This window comes from Myripristis murdjan, chromosome 6 (genome assembly GCF_902150065.1).
Source record: "Myripristis murdjan chromosome 6, fMyrMur1.1, whole genome shotgun sequence".
NCBI lineage: Eukaryota > Metazoa > Chordata > Actinopteri > Holocentriformes > Holocentridae > Myripristis > Myripristis murdjan.
This window is the reverse complement of record NC_043985.1, coordinates 18,170,742-18,192,539: the sequence shown is the minus strand read 5'-3', so window position 1 is coordinate 18,192,539 and position 21,798 is coordinate 18,170,742. Positions and strand designations below refer to the sequence as shown.

The 21,798-nt window shown below is 40.2% G+C and overlaps 2 protein-coding genes across 3 annotated transcripts; both read left to right on the top strand.

The window, feature by feature from the left end:
• Positions 1 to 688: 688 nt before the first annotated feature.
• On the top strand, positions 689 to 11,702 carry pias1b (protein inhibitor of activated STAT, 1b). The gene is made up of 14 exons (XM_030053555.1): positions 689 to 777; positions 2,836 to 3,268; positions 3,629 to 3,713; positions 3,960 to 4,007; positions 4,610 to 4,700; positions 4,815 to 4,949; positions 5,065 to 5,170; positions 6,433 to 6,506; positions 6,931 to 7,091; positions 8,617 to 8,750; positions 8,846 to 9,023; positions 9,148 to 9,287; positions 9,419 to 9,456; positions 9,569 to 11,702. Exons 1-14 carry the CDS (start codon positions 754 to 756, stop codon positions 9,917 to 9,919), a joined length of 1,998 nt encoding a protein of 665 aa, XP_029909415.1. The 5' UTR covers positions 689 to 753; the 3' UTR covers positions 9,920 to 11,702.
• Positions 11,703 to 16,085: 4,383 nt separating this feature from the next.
• On the top strand, positions 16,086 to 20,687 carry morf4l1 (mortality factor 4 like 1). Of its 2 annotated transcripts, XM_030053556.1 has the most exons (12): positions 16,086 to 16,233; positions 16,992 to 17,038; positions 17,138 to 17,205; positions 17,306 to 17,392; positions 17,798 to 17,875; positions 18,029 to 18,054; positions 18,288 to 18,379; positions 18,537 to 18,638; positions 18,740 to 18,828; positions 18,962 to 19,134; positions 20,032 to 20,116; positions 20,197 to 20,687. In XM_030053556.1, exons 1-12 carry the CDS (start codon positions 16,194 to 16,196, stop codon positions 20,279 to 20,281), a joined length of 972 nt encoding a protein of 323 aa, XP_029909416.1. In that variant the 5' UTR covers positions 16,086 to 16,193; the 3' UTR covers positions 20,282 to 20,687. The 2 variants fall into 2 exon arrangements, with proteins under 2 accessions (XP_029909416.1, XP_029909417.1); XM_030053557.1 differs by lacking the exon at positions 16,992 to 17,038 and having other exon boundaries at positions 16,105 to 16,233.
• Positions 20,688 to 21,798: the final 1,111 nt, after the last annotated feature.

The following is a 21,798-nucleotide window of genomic DNA, read 5'->3' as shown; positions in this document are numbered from 1 at the left end:
TAGCCAATTCCTTGCTCTTTAGTCCTCTCAGTATTGTGAATTAGCCTACTACTTTTGCTGTGTTCATCTTTGTAGGCCGATAGCTTACATATTTTTTTTTTTGATGTTATGCACTTTAAACGAATGATGGAACTTACCATATAGCCTGTGCATTGAAATATAATATGTTTATACGATGCAACAAACTATTTGTTTCGGAAACTTTGCAAACACAGAAGTTAGTAGGCTAAATTACACCCGTTAAGTTGTAAGTAGACATATCCTAATAAGAGTAGACTATTTGTTCATGTAATATTTGTTTTGAACGCTAATGAATAAAACATTTTATTTAAAGAAATTCAAGTGCGTGACTCGATGAATATAGTGTCATATCTTCACTTCATGCATTACTCTTGTCCTCTGTAGCCTGATGAACAAACCAGACGTTTTGTTATTACACCATATAGTATGATGTAGCTAAACTGAGCCAGTAGTCGGGTTATTAGCATTATTAGAGCATTATTCCACAAACTAATTAGATATGAATAAGATGCCTGTGTTAACAGTGATGATAACAGGTCCGAAGGCCTGTATGATACCCCGGCCTGGGCAGCCTGTACGCCTGCAAATCTAATCTAGCAGCTTTCGCATCCTGCTCCTGTTTTGCACTGCAACAGCGCCATCTAGTGTAAGACACGAGGCGGCAGCACGCAGACGGGTCTCCTCGCTGTCCCTTGGGGATAGCTATTGCGCCTGCGCAGCCAGAGTAACAAGATGGCGGAGAGTGCGGAACTGAAGGTAAAGCGAATCCCAACGTTACATTTGACAAATAAACGTCTCACGCCCAGGGGTTTGAATTACGAATAGAAGAAACACGTCCATTTGACGACGGTGACTTGAGAGGTGTTATCCTGAAGTAACTGTGACATGGCCAGAAAACACCAAGGCACTGGAGACCGGATCAACTGTTAGCCAGCTGGCTAGCTCGCTAGCATTAGCTTTGTTATTGTTGCCGATGTCCCGTTAGTCGGTGTTTAGGCTGTGTTGCTCATCTACAAATAAGGCCAGCTCTTGCTTGTAGGAAAACAAAACTCACACTCATGTAGGTCTGTCGGTCGCCACACCAGTGTAAAGTTATCCTGCTGACTTTATTGATAGTTTGCTAGCCGTACCACCATGTATCCTAAAATTGGGCTCTGTCTATTCCCTGGAATTGAAACGCAGTTTAGCTAACGTTATCGTCTCTTGCTGGGTACACAGTCAACGTTATGTAGTCACTACATGCACCGCCTGCTCATCATGTAGCCCAGAGAGGTGGTGATTGTGGAATCTCAAGGGATAAAATGAACGATGTGTCTTGGTATTGTTTGAATTTGAACACAGCAGCATCTTGCAGCCCAGTGAGAGGGCACTGTGGGCTAGCTAGCTAATTCATTCAGTCTTGCTCCTCCTCTCTGTCATTTTACAGCTGGTTGTCAGATGTTTCGACCGGAGTCATTTTTAAATATTGAACAGGGCTTGTCGTTGTAAAACGTTTTCATGATGATCTTATTAACCTGTTCAGCTCTTAGACTGACCTCTGCCCCTTTGAACGTCACTGCAGCCCACCTACCGAGCTGTAGCACAGGACCACTTGACACGTGATCTGCAGAGTTCACTCCAGATTCATGTTCACATTAACTCCATCAGTGGCAACACATTAAACCGATCCATTGCTGTCTCGATGACAAACCTCATCACGTTTTTGCAACAGGTCAGATGTGCCATGAGAGTGTTCGCTACTGAACAAATTCACTTGTCGCAGATCAGTGTCTGTGACAAATGTGCCACGCACTTGACAGAGATGAGCTTGAGCATTAATCAAAGTGACCAAGCATTATCTTATGGATTTGTTGATTGCACTTTTTTTGTTTTTATGCCAACATCACATCACCTCAGAGGTGTCCACCGTCATGGTTAGGGCTGAGCAATATAGACAAAATCTAATAGAGCTATTTCTTTAATCAAATACTAATTAATATTAGTTTAATGGTGATATCGTAGGGATGATTGTTTGTGCTTTCAGAAGATATTTACGCACAGGAAGTTTTTGACACCAGTCTTTAGTAACGGTGGTATGATAACCAAGCAGGTAGAGGCAGATAATAGACCAGCTACATCATTCTAATAAGCTCAAAGTTTTGCATCCTTTTATTGTAATGCAGCCTCAAGACAACACCTAAGCTATATTGCAATATTACGATATTCAAAATTTCACATATATCTAGTCTTGTGTGAAGATATTATCAGTCAGCCCTAGTTGTAGTGTGGCTTGGTTGCCGCATGGTCCGTGTAGTCATACAATGAGCAACCTGGCCATAAATTTTGCTGTATGAATTACAGTTTTGAAAAAGTTGACAGAGAATCTCTTAATAAAGCAATTGTGCAGTCTTTACCTCTTTTACAGTTTTTGGTTCTACCCTTTGTATTATCTTATGTTGTATTACATTATGTTTGTTCTGTAATGTCACTGTATAATCAAGCTGTCATTGTCAGTTTCTTCATCATGATACTATTATTGCAAGAAAAAATAGAAAATAAGGTTTTCAAATACTCTAAAACAAAAAAAAATGATAATAATTTTATGGGAAACGCATGGGAAGTGAATAGGTACCTAAATATGTCTTTTCAAGACAATGAATGATTTCTAAAAGAAAGACATCAACTAAATATTTAGGACTAATACTGTAAATCCTAATGTCAAAATGGGAGAAGTTAAAAACACGTTCTTTTACATAATCTAATGAAACAGTGCTTTCCAAGGTGTTGTACAGTAAGCCACTTTTCTCCCTCTTCATTTTTTTTTTTTTTTATCAGCAAATGGTAATGAGCCTTCGAGTTTCGGAGCTCCAGGTGTTGTTGGGGTATGCAGGGCGGAATAAGCACGGGCGGAAACACGAACTCTTGACCAAAGCTCTCCACCTCCTGAAAGCTGGTTGCAGCCCTGCAGTGCAGATGAAGATCAAAGAGCTCTATAGACGACGTTTCCCCACCAAAATGGTGTCGCCAGTGGACCTAGCCTTGCCCAGCGTCCATTCCGCCTCTAGCCTGCCTGCTGGCCTTGCCCAGCTGGGATTTGACAGCCATGGTTCCCCCTCGCCCCTGCTGCCTGTTTCTTTACTTGGACCTAAGCATGAGCTGAGTCTGCCTCACCTCCCCTCCGCCCTGCACCCTGTACACCCTGATGTCAAGCTACAGAGATTGCCGTTCTACGATATGCTGGATGAACTCATCAAGCCAACCAGCCTGGGTGAGTCCAGCGCTTCCTGCTCAGCTGTCTGTGTAGTGACACTGGACTCATGTAGCCTGCGACAGAGCACATAGATGTCTGGTCTATGTCTTGACAAAACCATGCTTGGTCCTGTTCAGTGCTAATGATTAAGCTTTGAAACAACACAAAACACAGTTCAGACGAAGGTTACAGTTCACAGAGCCGCCTGCTTGATGTAGATGTAGTCTCTTTAAAGACCTGTGATCTGTTCCATACAAGTTTGATATGAGCTGATATAGATCTGGCAGTAACACCTTTGAAGTTTCTCCTGAAATTTCCAGCTTCTCACTGTCCTTCTCTTTTTTTCTGTTTTATGTGTCTTTGTATCATTGCACATAGCTTCAGACAACAGTCAGCGGTTCCAAGAAACATGTTATGCCTTTGCATTAACACCGCAACAAGTTCAACAGATCAGCAGTTCCATGTAAGTGAGGAGACTCTACCTCGCACGTTGTCTTGTTGAGCACACGAGAAAGAAGGAAATATTACAAAAGGATTGTAATTTGTTAACTGTAGCTTATTAAGTGATGACATTAAGTGAAAAACTGAATTGTTTCTGTCACAATAACATGCATGATTACTCAGAGTTGCACTAAGTAAAGTGTTACGCTGCTCATGCACGCCAACACAACATGACCAGTTTCACCTGACATCTGTTTTCATTTGCTAGGGACATATCTGGGAACAAGTGTGACTTCGCTGTTCAAGTCCAGTTAAGGTATGTTCAGCATACTCTCCTAATATAATAGAGTAATATACATTCTCCTAATATCTGAGCGAAGAGTTGTTTTTTTTGTCTTGTTTTGTTTTAACTTTGCTTAAAGCCACTCAGTGTTATTAAACAACACCATAGAATTAAATTCAACATAAATCACTCTTGTTTTTTGGTTCAATATAGAGTTCATTAGAAAATGGTGAGGAAAAAAGAATATCAAACATATATATATTTTTTTTTTCTGTTTTCAAAGAAGGATAATAATGGTTTGAGACTGCTTTGACACTTGTCTGGAAGAACATCTGAACATAAGATACCAAGTATTTGTTGACATTTTTTGGTTGCAGAATTATAAATTCACAGTATGGATGAAAATGCCTGCAAACTTAAGCCATCCATTAAGAAGTGCCTGTCCAAATATTTTTGGTGACATCCTATATCACAGATGGAGATGGCTTTATTTGAGACATCTGAAATGGTAAAATAAGCAAGCAAACCAACCTTGTTGTGAGAGTGTCAACTTACTATGAGAAAAAATTGCGTTTGACATCCGTGGCTCAGTATTTGAATGTATCTCCAATGTAATGACTTTTGTGCTTTTCCAGATTTTGTCTATCAGAGACAAGCTGTCCCCAGGAGGATCATTTCCCCCCTAATCTGTGTGTGAAGGTGAATGGCAAGCCCTGTAATCTCCCGGTGAGTCTTGATAGTGTACTGTTAGTCTTTCTGTCTTGCAATATTTACAGTGTATTGCACCACCAGTTACTGGGAATCAGAGGCACTGATGTATGATGTGTTTCCCCCCCACAGGGATATCTTCCTCCAACCAAAAATGGAGTTGAACCAAAAAGGCCCAGTCGCCCCATCAACATAACCTCCCTCGTTCGATTATCCACCACAGTCCCCAACACAATTGTGGTGTCATGGACCTCAGAAATTGGGAGGGTAAAGAGATCCAGATCAGAGTATTTGCAAAGCCTTTATGTCATAAGTGTCATAGCAAGTCCAGGCTGAATCTGGCATGACGCTGTTTACTCATTACCGTTTTGTCTTTTGTCAGAGTTTTTCCATGGCTGTGTATTTGGTAAGACAACAGTCCTCTACAGTGTTGTTGCAAAGACTACGGGCCAAAGGAATTCGAAATCCTGACCACTCCAGAGCTCTGAGTAAGTGGCTGATTCATATTTTTTAAAATATAAACATGAAGCAAATGTTGTGTCCTTAACTGCGTACATGGTGGAGAAGAATAGCACATTCAACAGGGTTTCTATTAGGTTTTTGCCAGTAGATGATGCCATTGTCCACAGGGATGGAAACAAATGTGTCTGGGATGAACAAACATCTCCTGCAACACATTTCCAGGACAAAAGGGGATTTAGGGATTTTATTAACCTTATTTTTATTTTCCCATCACTTTGAAAATGACATATTCAGTTGATTGCGTATCTATAGCGACTACAACCAGTGTTTTCACAACATGGGGTGACTACAACTGACCATCTCTTTTCTTGTTGTCACTGTTAGTAATCAACGGCTGTCCCTAGCTTTTGTTGACTAAGGTGCAGCACTGCGAAAAAATGACTTGCAAATGTTCCTACTGTAGCAATTATTTCCCGAGTCACACCAGTGGTAATAGCCTCGCTAACATGACGGTGCATCTCACCCGAGTCAGCCTCGAAGTCAGGACAGAACAAGGATGAGGATCATAACCGGCTCCGAGTTGAAACAGGGTCACAGTTTCCTGAGACCCAGGTTTCACTGAGCTGCAACTTTATCCGCACCGCTGTTGGCTCATGGTCATTAGGTTGTATCGAGTTACATTATGAGGCATTCAAGCTCCATTAAATAAAAATGAGCTTTGGGTGAAGGTAAATCCTTATTTTATCGTGATATGGTCATGTGTTCTTGTTAAATGTAGTTTCAGTAGTTTATAATATAAAATGAAAACTTCTAATTTAAATATAAGATTTAAATAAAATCCAGTTATTTATTTCCTAATCATTTGAATAGTGTGTTTTTATGAAAATAAGCATTGTAGATGACAAGAACAAAAATACAACATTTATAATTTTGGATGGGTGACATTGATACAGCAGTTTTATGTACAGTTTTAAGTGTTTTTTTCACCACTCATGCACACATTTGCAGGACAACAAACATAGATACATCGCAAAAGTTTTCCTCCGCTGTGTATATCACTGTGCTATTTATTCTGTATGGATTAATCTCATTATTGTGTTTTTCTTGTAGATGCGTTATTTTGTCTGATGTTAGGATTTTTAGATGAAAATTTGCAGATTGCTAATTCGGGGGGAGTAAGAGTAATGAATCCATTTCTCCTGCTAAATAGCAAGCACTCATTGGACCCACTGAACAGAGACAGTTCTTGTAGTTAATGTTTACTTTTTGCTTATTTCCCTTGTCGCAGTCAAAGAGAAATTAACTGCTGATCCGGAGAGTGAGATTGCCACTACCAGTCTACGAGTCTCTCTCCTATGTCCTGTAAGTATCTTCATTTAGAACGAAAGCAATGTTGTTACAGTCATAGCCTTTACAAGCACACTTAATAGCTTATAGAATGCCTGTAAACAAACAAACAAACACACAAAGAAAAGATACACTGTTTTTGTTAAAGGGTGTTATTTACAGAACAGTTTAACCCGGGATCAGTGTTAGTTGCATTGCCACAAAAGATATATTATAGACGTTGACAGATAAATCAGAACAATGTTTTTATCTGCACAGGCGGTTCTTTTTTCTCCCAAAGAGGTCACAAGGTTGCAGGGGGTCAGTGCCTCTGTTGACCCAGGAAGAACACAGTGGCATTGTCCTATCAAATTATTGCAAAAGTTGATGTTTCAAAAGGGATGGTATTTCATGCAGTACTGAGAAATTATATTTATTTGATTGTGTTTTTTTTCCCCAGCTTGGGAAGATGAGGTTAACGATCCCATGTCGAGCACTGACATGCTCGCACCTTCAGTGCTTCGATGCCACACTTTACATCCAAATGAATGAGAAGAAGCCAACCTGGGTGTGTCCAGTCTGTGACAAGAAGGCACCTTACGAGCACCTTATTATTGACGGGTAAGTGCCCCACTGTGCCAGCTGGTGCTGGGAGAATCGTACGTTCTCCAATAAATTGTTTCATGAACAATATGAAAAAAAAAATGTTAATATGGAGAATATATTCAGTGTATTTTTCTAGGGGAACATAATCCACTAAATGTTTCTCTGTGTCTCTGTTGCTTCCCCTTTAAGGGCGGCCTCACTGATCCATAAGACAATGGACAGAATTATTGATTTCTGTCTGTTGTGCTGCATATTAACATGATGGGCTTGGCAATGTTGCAGTAAAGAGAAAACATGGCAAGAAGGCTTTACTCATAGCGTTGCCACTTAATAGAAAAAAAAAAACAGATTATAAAGTACACATAATAATCCTGTTATACAAGGCTTTCTTTGTTCATATTTTCTAATTCTTTGATGGTGGGTTCTACAACAATATGATGGTTTACGCTGCACTGACTTAGTGTTGGCTACTATTTTTCCTAAAACAAGCGTAGGAAACCTCTAATTGGCTAAATGGATGTTAATGAAAACATCTGTCAGGGTTCAACTTTGTTTGTCAAAACGGATTGAAATCTGGTGGAGGTAGACGCGTCATCGCTGCTGTCCAAACCACGGGACAGGTCTCATGAGAAATTAATTCAAGTAACAGATACAAGAGATCGTTGCTGCCCTGCCCACTTATTGCCAGACCATAACTTAGGTGTTTATGTGTGTGAGAGTGTGTGCGAGTGTGTGTAATGGACCCAGATGAGAAGCAGAATCAGGATTTATTGGCCAAGCATTATTCTACACATTTAACTCTGGTTTACAATAACTCTTATGTTTACTTAAGAAGTGACAGCATCAAATAGTAGTGCTAAACATGTATAATAGAAATATAGAATTATATGAGGTGCACATGAAGAGTTCTTTAAAAAAAAAAAAAAAATCTCTAATTATGCTAATGTCAATCAGAAAAATCATGCCGGAAGGCCTATGCATAATGCTGCATATGTGTTTGCTTTTTTAAAAAAAAAAAAAAAAAAATCAGGAATACGATTTATGTGCCTTTGCAAATTAACTCTTCATATGTACAATTACTGTACATTAAACATAAATTGTATATGTATGACTGCAGAAAAAGAGCTTGAATGATTTTAATTGCAGATGAGGATTTAGTCGCCATGAAATGTTTTATGGCCTTTGTTGTACAGACATGTTTTAGGTTCAAAGTGTCTACAGTTATTAGTCATGTTTGCCTGAGAGAAGTGGCAAAACTACAAACCTTTTGCACCGCCCCAAAATTATCTTCATTTAGTATGAAGTGTACCAGAATCCCACATGGCAGCATGCACGTTCCCTAAGAAAAGCAATGTCTTGGGAAACAAATCACTTTTGCTATATTTGGAGCTGTAGTAAGTGGAGAGACATCACAGATATTTTGAGTTTTAAAGCCCCATCACCCTGCTGTAGTTTCAGCAGAGATGTAATGTGTATGCTAAAGTATTCATATTTCTGATGTTCCCCATTTCATAATTGCAATATGTTGCTGTCCTCACAGGTTGTTCATGGAAATTTTGAATAGCTGTTCTGACTGTGATGAAATCCAATTCAAAGAAGATGGAAACTGGTCTCCCATGAGGTCAAAGAAAGAGGTGCAGGAAGTGTCTGCTTCATATAACGGGGTTGACTCTGGTATGTAGCAAACATCTCTCAAATTCTGAATGTGTGTGTGTGTGATTGTGATTTACAAACTTTGCAAACTGAGTTTCTTAACTGTTTCTCTGTAGATTCATGTAGGACAGAAACGTCTGAGCAGAAGCACAGCTCATCGAATGACAGCAGCAAGAAAGTGGATGTGATCGACCTGACACTGGAAAGCTCCTCAGAAGATGAGCTAGATGACGAGCCGCCTCCTAAAAGGGCCTGTCCCTCACTGTCTCCTGTCTCTCCGCCTGTAAATAAGGGGTAAGTCTTCAGACCACAGACTAAATAAGAATCAAGTTTCCTTTTTTGAGAGCTATAAGTTTATATTCTGTACTTTTTCCCCTCCCTCCTGTCACTGTGCCTATGTGATGTCGACTCTACTCAGAGTATTGAACCTGCACAGCCAGGCTTCACCCGTGACCAGAGCTCCCAGCATGCCTCCTGTGGAGACGAGTTACATTCCCCCTCCTCCACCTCTTATCCAGGACTACCGCCATTATTACCACACACCTAATGACCTGCCAGGTAAGGCAGCTACTTAAACACAAATGTTACTTGCATTGTAATTGATGTTTAAATGTGGCAAGTATCTTCCCAAAAATAAAGGATATGTTTTTAAAAGTAAATGGACTGAACCTTTTTTCATTTCTGTACAGATCTTAATTTCTTCTCCTTCCTCCAAGGCGACAATCAGGTATGTTTTGTCACACACAGTCAAACCTGAATACGGTGCCAATAGGCAGCATCATACTGCCATGTGTTCATTTTCTGCTGTTGTGTAATCTTCACTCTTTGTTTCCCATCAGCATTACAACATGGTGATGGCCGCCGCCGCAGCTGCATCTGCCTCAGCCTCAGCCCCAGAGGACCACGACCTGCTCCTAAACCGTTTCCTGCCCTACAGCTCCTCTCAGATGTTCCTGGAGCAGCCGGGCACCCCTGGGAGCAGCACGCTGGCAGCCACCAACGGAGGCAGCAACAGTGGCAGCACCAGTAGCTTGGTGTCTTCCAGCAGTCTGCGGGACCGTGACAAGGACAGAGAACGGGACAGAGACAGGGACAGCCACTCCATCTCAGGGTTGTCGAGGTCCTCAGCAGAAGCAGCGGCAGCGGCGGCCATTTATGGCTCCATATCTGACGTTATCTCTCTTGACTAGATCCACACAAAACTGCACAGATGCAACTCAAGGGAGAACTCGAGAAAAGGAGTTATTTGTAAATAAAGAAGAGGAAGATGAAAGAATACAGTGCTATGTACAGAGAGGAAAATCTATTTTCAATTTTACTTATCATATGTATATAAACTTAGGACGCTTCTTGTCCAGTGAGTTACTTCAGTTGATATTTTTCTGTGAATACTGAAGACTTTTTCACACCTCTTCATGTGGTCCTTTGATTATATTGTACCTTTTGTACTTGGTTTTTACAGTTTTGTTTCAATATTCCATGTCAATGGCATTATTTCTATATAATGTAAGTGCACAGAACCCTATGAGGTGACACCTTATGGATCATTATATTTAGAATATAAAGAAAATGGGCATTGATATAAGTGTGGAAGTGGCAAGCAACAGGAGAATGTTTAACACTTTCTTTATTTTCTAAATGGCATAATTCCTGTCAAAAATGTTTTGACAGCAGAACGATCTGGCCATTTTTTGCCATCACTGTAGATTTTTTTTTCTTTCAGACATTCATTCTGTGGTCATTTTATTATTTTTAAGGAATTATTTATGATGTAAGTTATGTTGGATGTATGCTGTTTAAAAAGTATTCCCTGTTCCCCTAGGAGCTGTTGCCACTAGAAATGCGAAAAGCGAATGCTAGATCCTTCTGTTGTCATAACTGCACTCTTTTCCAGCTGAATTCATCCTTGCCTCTTTCAGTCAAGTCAAATATCAAGTCTATTTCACAGTTCAGAGTGTACTTAATATACATATAAATGGGAAATTAGTCAGCATTGTAGGAACATGCTTTTTCAATGTGGGAATGATTGGCATTGGTCTAGCAAACAGCCTTCTGTCATCAAATTACGTATTTGGACCATTATGCAAATGTAGGATTGAGAAATATGAAAGTTATTTTTCTCACGTACAGCTGTTGTATATTGTGTATTACACTGTAGGATATTACAGTATCAGTTGGTGAATCTCAGACTTAATTCCAAAATGTCCACTCCAAACAAGACAAGGCTAGTTTCTGGTCCACTTACAGTAAACCTTTATTTGAACAGCACTAGATTTGGTCTGAGTGCAAGTTGATAAATGACATTTCACAGTGTCTTTGTTTGATTTTAGCACTTGCATTTTTTTTTTTTTTTTTTTTTTTTTAAAAGGCTCTTTTGACCAGTTAAGGGTTCACAGATCTAGTTAACACTTAAGGCATAATGTTCAGCTTTGCATGCCTGCTGTTGCGGCTTCTGCTAATCACCTGAAAGCTCACTCGTTTGACTCCACTATGCTGTTCCTTTGTGAGGCCATAGGAGGCATAGCCGACTTTGTTGTTCAGTGTCTTTGCAACAGCCTCAAAATACCTATAAGATAACTGTGATAGCTTAGGTATTGAGTGTATCACAATGCATTTTGGCCCAAATATGTTGTTTTAGCCCCACCCCCCATCCTTCCTTTTTTTTTTTCTTTTCATTGACTTGTGCTTACAATTAGGATTATTTATTATCATATATATTTTCTGCATTTGTTTGATTCGTGGATATGCATTGCTGTCATTGTATGTGATATTTCTTTTGTAATTATATAATTAATGCTATTTAAAGATGTCATTGTTGCTTGACATGCATTGTAACATTTTCCGTTCTGTTTTCTGTCTGTTTTGCTATCAAATGATGTCAATAACACAATAGAGGCTTTGATCATTTTGACCCGTTACAAGGTCTACTGTGCTGTTTGATATTTGTATGAATTAAACAGATACAAGAAAGTGTATCTTTGTAGTTGGTCTAAGAATAGTCCCAGTCAGCTACTTATGTCTTCCTCTTTTACAGAATGTAGTGAAATTTGTTTTGAATTTACAGAAGAAAATCCTGAACTTTACGCTGTGTTGTAAACAATTTAAACATAGCACTCATAGCCACTCATGACCTGAAATTCTGAACATTACTGCATATTTATTTTGGTACTGTTAAATTGTGAGAATACTTAAGGGTCCTCAGGTTAAATGTGCTGGATGCAGCCCAAGAGAGACAGATAATTATAAATCATTGACACTAAAATATCAACTGTTAATGCAAACAGTGCCAGCATGTCAGGCTTTACCTACTTACTTTCTTTTTTTCTGTGCCACAGGTTTCAAACAGCTTGTGGCCACCAGATAAAAAAAAAAGTGGCTGCTGAACAGGTGTGGGATGCTCTGTTTCAGGATTAATGGAGGATCTGTGTCCTTAACTACAATCCCAGTAGAGACATCTCGACCGGCCTATTGCCATCTGGCTGGTGTCCCCTAAACGGTGATTTGGGCCGAGGGTCCTGGTGTAAAGAACAATCAGCAGCTTTTTTTTTTTTTGGTTAAGCCTCAGGGAACCTCTGGTCAGGTTGCACTGGTAAGGTCCGTAGAGGACAGAATACAAATCAGAGGGAGGATCTTGAGTTCCTTAATTATTTTTTTATTTGTTATTTATTTATTTTTGACACTGTTTCACTGCTGACCTGTTACTGCTTTCTCCACTGGGCCTTAACAGCTTAACAATTAAGATACACACAGTTACTGAGCGCTGCAGGAGAATTATGAGCCTGTCTGTGGACCTTCCAGATGTGAACTGTCTCCAGATGAACACAGAAAAATACATAAACTTTTGACCAGATGAACCAGACTTTCGCAGGTCGCTGCATTCCTACCTCCTTAACAGTCTACGCTAGTGCCAAAGGTCAGAGCCTTTGTAAACAGTTCTTAGTATTCGATTTTATCAGCCAGCATGGAGCATTAAATTGGCAGCGTTCGGGACATAGAAGTCCAAAATGAAAAACAGAAACCTTGACAGATCAAAGCACTTGAACGCCAGTTGAAGTTACTTAAATGTGACTGATAACTTACCTGATACCAGCTGTGCTACTGTAATAAATTCCATAAACCTCATACTCTACGCAGTTTACAACATAAGCTAAGAATCATGGAGAATTACCGTGAGCCATGTTTGGTGCGTGTATAAGGACTTTTTCCTTAATTAGTTAAACAGAGTGGGATAGACATGGCATAGCAGCGTTTGGTAGCAATGATACTGGCACGTATGAGCTTTGGCAATGGGGAGACTGATTAAAACCTCAGGTGGAACACCTTTGGGTGCGACACTACTGTCTATGAGATACACAAAAACAAAGAGTCATACCGGCATGGATGTCACCTGGATTAACAAGGTCTGCAGATGTTAGAGAACCAGGAGAGTCTGATGATAAGGGAGCTACTGGCAGGGGCGCCACCAGGGATTTTGGGCCCCATGAAAAGAAATCTTATTGGGCCCTTGTATAGCCGGCCAATAGGCAAACCTTTTTATTTCAGGCCTTTCGAGGGCCCCCTGCCCCATTGTGGCCCTGGATAATCAGTCCTGCTTTTCCCCCCACTACGACGCCCCTGGCTACTGGAGTGAAACGTTCACAGACAAAACAGATACCCAGAGTTCAAACATAGTCAAGGAGAAACTGTTACCACAAATTAAGATGGATGTATTACAAACAACACATCAGTATGATGCCCAGGAGATGTTGGAAGTACAACCTGGAATGTGAGATGCTGAAACTCCCCAAATTATACCAAGCAGATGTAGTAACATTGCGCGCAATCCCCACTATCACCAAAACTGAAGAAGATCTAACGGAAGAAATACGGCGGGACGTCCACGAGTGAGGCCCTGGAGACCATTAAACAAAAGCTTATGGTTTTGGCAGTGAGACTAAAGAAGCAGAGGCCAAAAGGATAAACTCTCTGCTCTCTAGAGAACCATCCAAAGCGTCCTCCCAGCTGTAGAGCACTAACCCACCCACAGCAGGCCCACAGACCCAGCAAAATCTGAAACTGAACAGAGGTGGAGTCGCTAATATGGGAGAGAGAAACATCACAGAACATCAAAGCTCAGTGTCGAAAAGGACTGAAAGCCACTACAACAAAGACTTAATGCCACATTATGACTACTTGAATGCCTTGCACTATAAAAGGTCAAGAAAACAGTGAGTGAGAGCCTTCATCAAGAACTCAGTTCAACTCAAGCAAAGTGCTACCATCGTCTGTTTCCTCGATATGGATGACACCAACCTGTACACCAAACTGGACACTCAGGGCACTGCTAAGACTGCAAACGTATTAAGCATAAAACATTTTATGAGGTGTTTCATACCCTTCACAGTTGGTTCTTCATACAGCGGAAAAAGAAACAAAAGGCAACACATAAGCTGCATGGGCTGTGACCAGTCCCAGCTTATCGGAAAGAGACACAAGTGGGAGACACTGACTCACTGGTCCACCTCACCAGGATCCACAGCTGGTCTTTTGGACTGGAGACCTGCAGGCGTACCGTGAGCAGAGGAAAGAGGCTGTCTGAACTACCAGTAGGAAACACAACAGACTCCACAGGGGTGAGGAGCAACGTCCAAATGCATTTATAGACTAAGACATGTCCTCAATGGAAAGAACAAGCTCTAAGCCATGAGCACGTGCACCCTACTGGTCATTAGGTACCCAGCTGGTGTAGTGAACTGGCCAAGAGACACAAAACAGGTGGTCAGTGTAGTGATCTCCAACGACAGCAACATTAAAAACAACGAACGAGCAACTGGAGAAGCATCAGGGAATGGAAAATGAAAGCGAGGATGGAAAGAGGAATATGGAAAGTGAAGGTAGAAGTAGTCCCTTTTGGTGGTGGAGTCAGAGCCGTGACCCCCAGACCGTGAGAACGGCTCCAACAGATTCTAGACACAACAGATGAAATTTTTGGATACGCCGCAGAGCTAGGCTGGGTGTCTGGTAGGAGACTCAAAATGAAGGGAGATTCTGTGACGCTGTCAACCATTAAAGTATAAGGTGGAGCACTACAGAGGCTCTATTAGTGAGTAGCCTAAAATCTTGTGAGATTTTGCTGAGATAAATATGATTTTGTCATTACAGCTCATCATTTTGCAGAACTGGTCTTTATTGCGATGCTGTCCTCTGGAAACCACTTGAGGCCAACACACAAAAACAAACAAACAAACAAACAAAAACAACAAACTGGAGCATGGGATAATATTTATATGGTCTGTTGAGTTTTATTTCAAATTTTGTCTTGAAACATTGCTGCACGTTGCATGCAGGAGGGGTGGGAACTTACCTTCAGCCCACCTTTGACACCTAGCCTCGCCCTCCCCAATGGCATGTTTTTCCTAGGATGGCAAAGTCATGTAATTGGTCATTTTGATTGTTAGGGTTAGGTGAAAGCTAGAGTTCGGGTTACGTTAAGGTTAGGGGTTAGCCATATGGGTTATGGCTACGACTGAAGAAAGGCTGTAGAGAATGAATATAAGTCACTTAGGTGATGACTTCACCATCCCAGGGAAAAATATCACCTGGCTTGACAATAATGGGTGGAGTTTGACATGGAACTCATCCAGATACAACCAAGGACCCTCAGGCTTTCTTTAACACTCAAGACTGTGGGCAAAAAAAAAAAAAATGTGATTCCTCAAATGAGTGATAAAAAATAAAAGATATGTCTGCTCCCACTTATTTTAATCTTGTAAAAGTAGGCTACATACGGGCAAGGTAAGGTGTTAATAATTTCATAGCTGACACTGCTGTCTCAGATTTCACAGTTTTCTATAGAAACATTATATTTGGTTGCTCTGTTTATCGTAACACAGATGATCATGTGTTTTTCCTTATTAATAAAATGTTATCTCCTGCCAAATTCCACTTTCACAAATGCAAATGTACAAAAAAACTTTTTTTTTTTTTTTTTTTTTTGCATTCATGAAGGAAAGGGAACGTGTTTCTCCCTCACAAAACTAGTTTTAATGTCTTTATTTTTATTGTTGTCATTATTTTATCTTTTTTTTGTTAGTTGTGTTTTGTTTTTGCTGTATTTCTCTATTTTAACCCACATTTCTCTCAATGACTTGTAAGTAAAGTTATCTTCTTTGTTTATTGAAATAAAGATTTTCAAATGTATATGTATATATATATATATATATATATATATATATATATATATATATATATATATATATATATATATATATATATATATATATATATATTATTATTATTATTATTATTATTATTAGGTGATGCTTAACCATTTACTAAAGGTGCATTTTGAACACACACACTAGTCGCACCATTAATGCGTCAGCGGGGGACGTGACGTAAGAGTACGGCGCCGTTTCTGACTGGAATGGGAGCTGGCGATGCCTGGATTTGATTTTTCAGATATTTTGATCGTTTAATCTGTGAATGGCGCCTAAACAGGACCCTAAACCTAAATTTCAAGAAGGTAAAAAAGGAAGCTGTTTGATGCTTGATATTGTATCTGGCGGAGCCCCATGCTAGAGCCAGCGGCCAGTCATGAAGGGTAGCTAGCAGGGTCGATGCACACACACACACACACACACACACACACACACACACACACTCCCGCCCGACAGTAGCTAGCTAACGTTAGCTTTCGGTGAATTTGCTGCGAATAAAAAAGGGTCCAGTTTCAGTCAGTAAACTCACACATTGTTGCTGCGACACGTCGACACGTCGCAGCAGCGTCACACCGGCAAATTAACGCCGAGTACTTTGACTTTTCACTGCTGTGTGTGGCAGTAGGTGAACATGTTAGCTAACTTGTGGTTAAACTGTATAATTCAGCGTTAGCTCCTCGGTGATCACAGTGTCCGTGTTTAGCCGACAGCTAGCCCACGATCTCCGAGCCAGCTGGGCTCAGTGAACGCATCTTTGCTCAGTGTGTTAGGCCAGGTGTGTTTTCCTGCATGTCCCAATGTGCAAGCAGCAGGCACAGGCCCTATGTGTTGTTGCTAATACACAAGTGTACATGATATAGATGTATAGATGTAGATATGAAAGAGTAGTGAGTGTTAGGCTCCTCCAGCCATGTATGGGGACACCTAGGCATGAGCTTATCCATGTGCAAGTTCTCAACTTGGCTGCATAGCTTTTTTTTTTTCCTCTGCACTCAGACTGCTCTCATGCTGACCTTTTTGATCGACTGACTGATTAAATTTAATTCACTGACACTCTGTTCAGGTGAAAGAGTGCTGTGTTTTCATGGGCCATTACTCTACGAAGCTAAGGTAGGCCACTAGGATGTCTAGTTTAGTGTCTGTCTCTCCTGATCATGTGCTCCTCACCTGTGAATCTGTTTTGACAATTAACCGTGCTTCTCTTCACAGTGTGTAAAAATAAACATCAAGGACAAGCAAATCAAATACTTCATTCATTACAGTGGGTGGAATAAGAAGTAAGTTTTCAGTAATACAGAAAAATCAAGTAGTTTATATTTGTGTGGTTAAAAATTACACAAGTGCTTGATTCCTGTCTTGGTCTTTTGCGCTTTACAGTTGGGACGAATGGGTTCCTGAAAGCCGAGTGCTTAAGTATGTGGACAGTAACCTGCAGAAACAGAAAGAGCTTCAGAGGGCTAATCAGTAAGTCCTTTCCTTCTGTTGTGATGTTACATTTTTGCTGTGAGATTAAAGAAACCAGGCATGAAGAAGCCTCTCCTTTGTCACACTGGCACTGTTTATAGTCACCTCCAGATATTTGCTTTCTGACTGGAAACACACACACACACACACACACACACACACACACACACCCGTTTAAAGCACCATCATACACCCAGAAATTGTCTCCAGTGTCTTGCAAATGTTTCTTTGTATAATCTGACATCACATCCTTCAGGAAACAATGGCAACTTTTGCCACCCTGTCTCTAAAACCCCCCAAAATAATCCTTGAGAACAGACTGATGGTTTTGCCTTGTATAAATGTCATATTTTAAAATTATTTTCAAGGGTATAGAACTTATTTTATTGTGGTTTATGTTTTAAGAGACCATTATGTGGAAGGAAGAATGAGGGGAGTTGCACCGAATAAGAAGATCCCTGCTGCATCGCAGAAAAATGATGTGTGAGTGGAAGTCAGTCGTTTTCGTCATCCAAAAGCTCTGCAGTACACCTGCCATTTGCTGTGACAACTCACGCCATGTTGTTTTACATTACTAATATTTTTGCTTTTGTTTTGTGGAATTTAAACACATCTAAGTAATTTCCTCTCTTGTAGGAAAACCAAAAAGAACAAACAGAAGAGTAAGTATCATTGAAATTCTGTCTTTTCACATGTTGACGGTGCTTAAATGCAGGGACATTTAGGCTCCACTCTGTCAAGTGTAATCCAGTTATAGATACCATGGGAATTGTAATTGATTATTATCTGCAATTGGCAAAAAATACTGACACCACGATCATTGTGACGATTTGTATTCCTTTTATGATTATGATGATCGATTGTGTGTCTTCCTCCTGTCCTTCTGTGCCTCCAGCTCCAGGAGCAGGAGAAGGGACAAGCTCTGGGGGAGACCCTGCCCACCCTCCACGAAAGAAGAGGGCACGTGTCGACCCAACTGTTGAAAGTGTATGTTAATAAATCTGCTTCATATTTTTACTCGTGATTTTTTTTTTGTGATATGTGGCTCTGTGATTGGCCAAATAAAGGCAGTTAATGCTGAGCTGCACAGAAAGTACTTGAGTAAATTGTTCAAACGGTTAAGAATATACTCCTGTGTGTCTAGGAGGAGACCTACATAAATCGAGTGGAGGTTAAAGTAAAAATCCCTGAAGAGTTGAAACCATGGCTTGTGGACGACTGGGACCTGATCACACGGCAAAAGCAGGCTAGTGACCAATTAATCACTTTTTTGTGAATGTTTTCATGCTATAATGTTTCTAAAGTGTGTTTTTGTTTGCTTGTTTTTTGTTTTTTTTTAAACACCAGCTTTTCCACCTGCCTGCCAAAAAGAACGTTGATTCAGTTCTTGAAGATTATGCAAGCTACAAGAAATCAAGAGGAAACTCTGACAGCAAGTAAACAGCCTCTCGTTCCTTGAAAATAGCGTCTGTCTGTTTGCTGTTTTGTTTTTTTGTAAAGTCTCATCTGTGATGTATTCCATCAAAGTATCTTTCATGGAAATTAAACTTGTTTGTCTCCTCTGCCCAGGGAATTTGCTGTGAACGAGGTGGTTGCTGGCATCCGGGAATATTTCAACGTCATGCTGGGGACACAACTTCTCTACAAATTTGAGAGGCCACAGTATGCAGACATCCTGGCCAACCACCCGGACACATCCATGTCTCAAATCTACGGGGCTCCTCACCTGCTCAGACTCTTCGGTACAAACACCAGTGCAGCAGCACATTGCTGTATTATTCATTATAGGCTCGTGCAGCTTCAACAGAGCATGGCTAGAAACATCAGTGGTTACTGAGAGGAGGCAAATGTTTTTTTGTCTGAGACCCATGTGAAGTAATTATATGACATGACGTGCAAAATGAAATTGTGCAAAAAAAAAAAAAAAAAAAAAAAAAAACAAGAATCTGGTTTGAGAGCTCAACATCTTTGTCACAAACTTTTTGTTTTAGAAAATGACATACACCTGATACATAACTCCCCATCTTTCAGGAAAAAACAAACAAACAGGAAACTTATCCTTTTAGGAAACATTTTACTAACATTGTATGAACAGTGACATGACATGTTTCAGACTGTTACTGTAAAACATTTAATTTGCAACTAGACTTCTGGATTTTTAGACATGCAAAAAATTGCTTTTCCAGATGAAAACCCTCAAGCTCCATGGATATTTTTTTAAATTCATTGCAATTTCAGTGAGTAAAATTGTACAGTTTACTTAACAAATCAAATGTAATTTACATGGTGAAGTCATCTTAGTAGCAGTTCAGTCCTCACAACACCTTCCTAGCCTGATGGTATGTGGGCCTGCATTGAACACTGAAGGTGATGGAAGAGAGCTAAATTGGTGCAAATGAAATATCCGGACGTCATCTATCCAAAAACAACAGATAAACATATGTTTGAGGCTTGTTCCTAGGATTATAGGTGAAGTTGGTTTTTAGCCACAGCACCCTGAACAACATAAATCAGTCCAGGGAACATATTTAAAAGAGTATGGCGTTGGTCTAATCTGTATTTGAAGTGTTTGTAGAGCTATCAACAGCAATGCAGAAGAGGTAGTGTGTTTTATTCTATCTTGTCTTTGGTTTTGACAGTGAGAATTGGAGCCATGCTGGCATACACTCCGCTGGATGAGAAGAGCCTGGCCCTGCTGCTCAGCTATCTCCAAGACTTCCTCAAGTGAGTGGCCAAGACTTCACAAATCTGTGACTTGATTCATGTGTAACAGCATGAAATTAATTATGTTTTCTCTGCTCTAGGTACCTTGTAAAGAACTCTGCATCACTCTTCAATGCAAGTGACTATGAAGTTGCCCCTCCAGAGTACCACCGCAAGGCAGTTTAAGGTTTATTATAGTAGGAATTGAGGTTTTTTTCTGAAGTTTGGAGATGACGTTCTCGCCTATTTGGAAGGATGCAATTTTACAAAAAGCCTTTGGAGAACAGCTCATGGGAGGTCTCTGTCGATTATTAAGGATTTATAAGAATCAGTCCAAGATGTCACACTAATCCCTGGACAAAATATTTACTTTCATGTGGAAAGCTGCTGAGAACGCTGTTCCTGTATTGGTATGTTCTTGAGTACCACTTTTTAGTTTCTATGATACTGGTTTTGTCTGGTGTTTACCAAGATCTTTTGAAAAGGAATTCCATGTTTTTGTTTTTTTTTTCCTGTATGGTTCAAATGCTGGCTGAAATGGTCTCGTTGGCTGTTGTCATTTTCTAATAAAAGTTTTTCATTCTGTATCTGATATATATATTTATATATGTATGTATATTTTTTTTGTACCGACAAATGAGTTCTAGTGATCAAGTTACAGTACGCTGTTCAAGGCAAAGTATATCAGACTTTTGCTTAGTTTAATACTCTATTTCCTTTTGGTGAAAGTGCTTCATGGAAAATGCAGTTAGAGTGAACTTACAGTACTCTGGTTTCACTGATATACAGTAGGTAGACTTGAAACACTAGTGAGTAAAGAAAGACTATGGGCATAAACACTCCCTGACAGAAGTTCTTGAGGTTTACATTCTGTGTGAAAAGCAAGAAATTTCATAGCGGGCCTATGTTGGTTAGTATCTTGAGAAACTATTACGTTTATTAAGAATAGGTGGTTGATACAGTTGCACTTTTGTGATTCAAATGTGGGTTTTGAGATATTACTTGCACATGGACATGTGGTCCTAATTTAAACACTTGAAAGGGTTGTGGGCCTTGTGCAGTAGTTCTACGTCAAAGCCTTTATTCATGCTGCTAATAAAAAATTAGTTCAAGCAAAGTCGGGGATGTGGCCAAGCCCTGGAATTATATAGACACCTGTGAGCTTTTTCCTCTTACATTTATGCTGGCCGGGATGATTTTCTCTGTTGTCTTGGTGGTTTGAGCAGCATAGAGTCACCGAACAAGAGTCTCCTGCTGGTAGTGGTGGAATGTCACATCCCAGTGATGGAAATCATGTGGTGCACCCGGGGTGTTTTGTAGAGGAAAGAAACTTAATACACTATTGAAACCGTGCCAAAACCTCTCACCTCTCTGCAGTTAAATTTGCTCAATCGAAAAAACTGCTATACTTTCTTTTTTCCCATTATTGTGACGTGCTTGACATAAAAACGAGAGGCTAAATATTAGTTTCAGACTCAGTGATTTGTGGTTTCGTCAGTGTCAACTGTTCCCAGTAGTTATGGCAAGTACAATTCAGTGTGTTTCGAGAAGAATTTCCTTTAATCCTATTTCCCGGGCCGTAACCAGGACCATATGCCTGTTCACTTGCTTGCCTCAGATTACTTTGAGTATGCTTCAAGACCACAGCACCATGATGGCATTTAACAGCCCACCAGAGAGATTGACATCCAACAGCCAGAGGT

Bases quoted from the DNA above. Each gene is read 5' to 3' on its own strand.
- morf4l1 (XM_030053556.1), top strand. From the start codon at position 16,194: ATGGCGCCTAAACAGGACCCTAAACCTAAATTTCAAGAAG. The intron at 17,206-17,305 runs GTAAGTTTTCAG...TGCGCTTTACAG, and splicing joins TACAGTGGGTGGAATAAGAA to TTGGGACGAATGGGTTCCTG. The intron at 18,639-18,739 runs GCTAGTGACCAA...TTTAAACACCAG, and splicing joins TGATCACACGGCAAAAGCAG to CTTTTCCACCTGCCTGCCAA.
- pias1b (XM_030053555.1), top strand. From the start codon at position 754: ATGGCGGAGAGTGCGGAACTGAAG. The intron at 3,269-3,628 runs GTGAGTCCAGCG...CATTGCACATAG, and splicing joins CATCAAGCCAACCAGCCTGG to CTTCAGACAACAGTCAGCGG. The intron at 9,457-9,568 runs GTATGTTTTGTC...GTTTCCCATCAG, and splicing joins TCCTCCAAGGCGACAATCAG to CATTACAACATGGTGATGGC.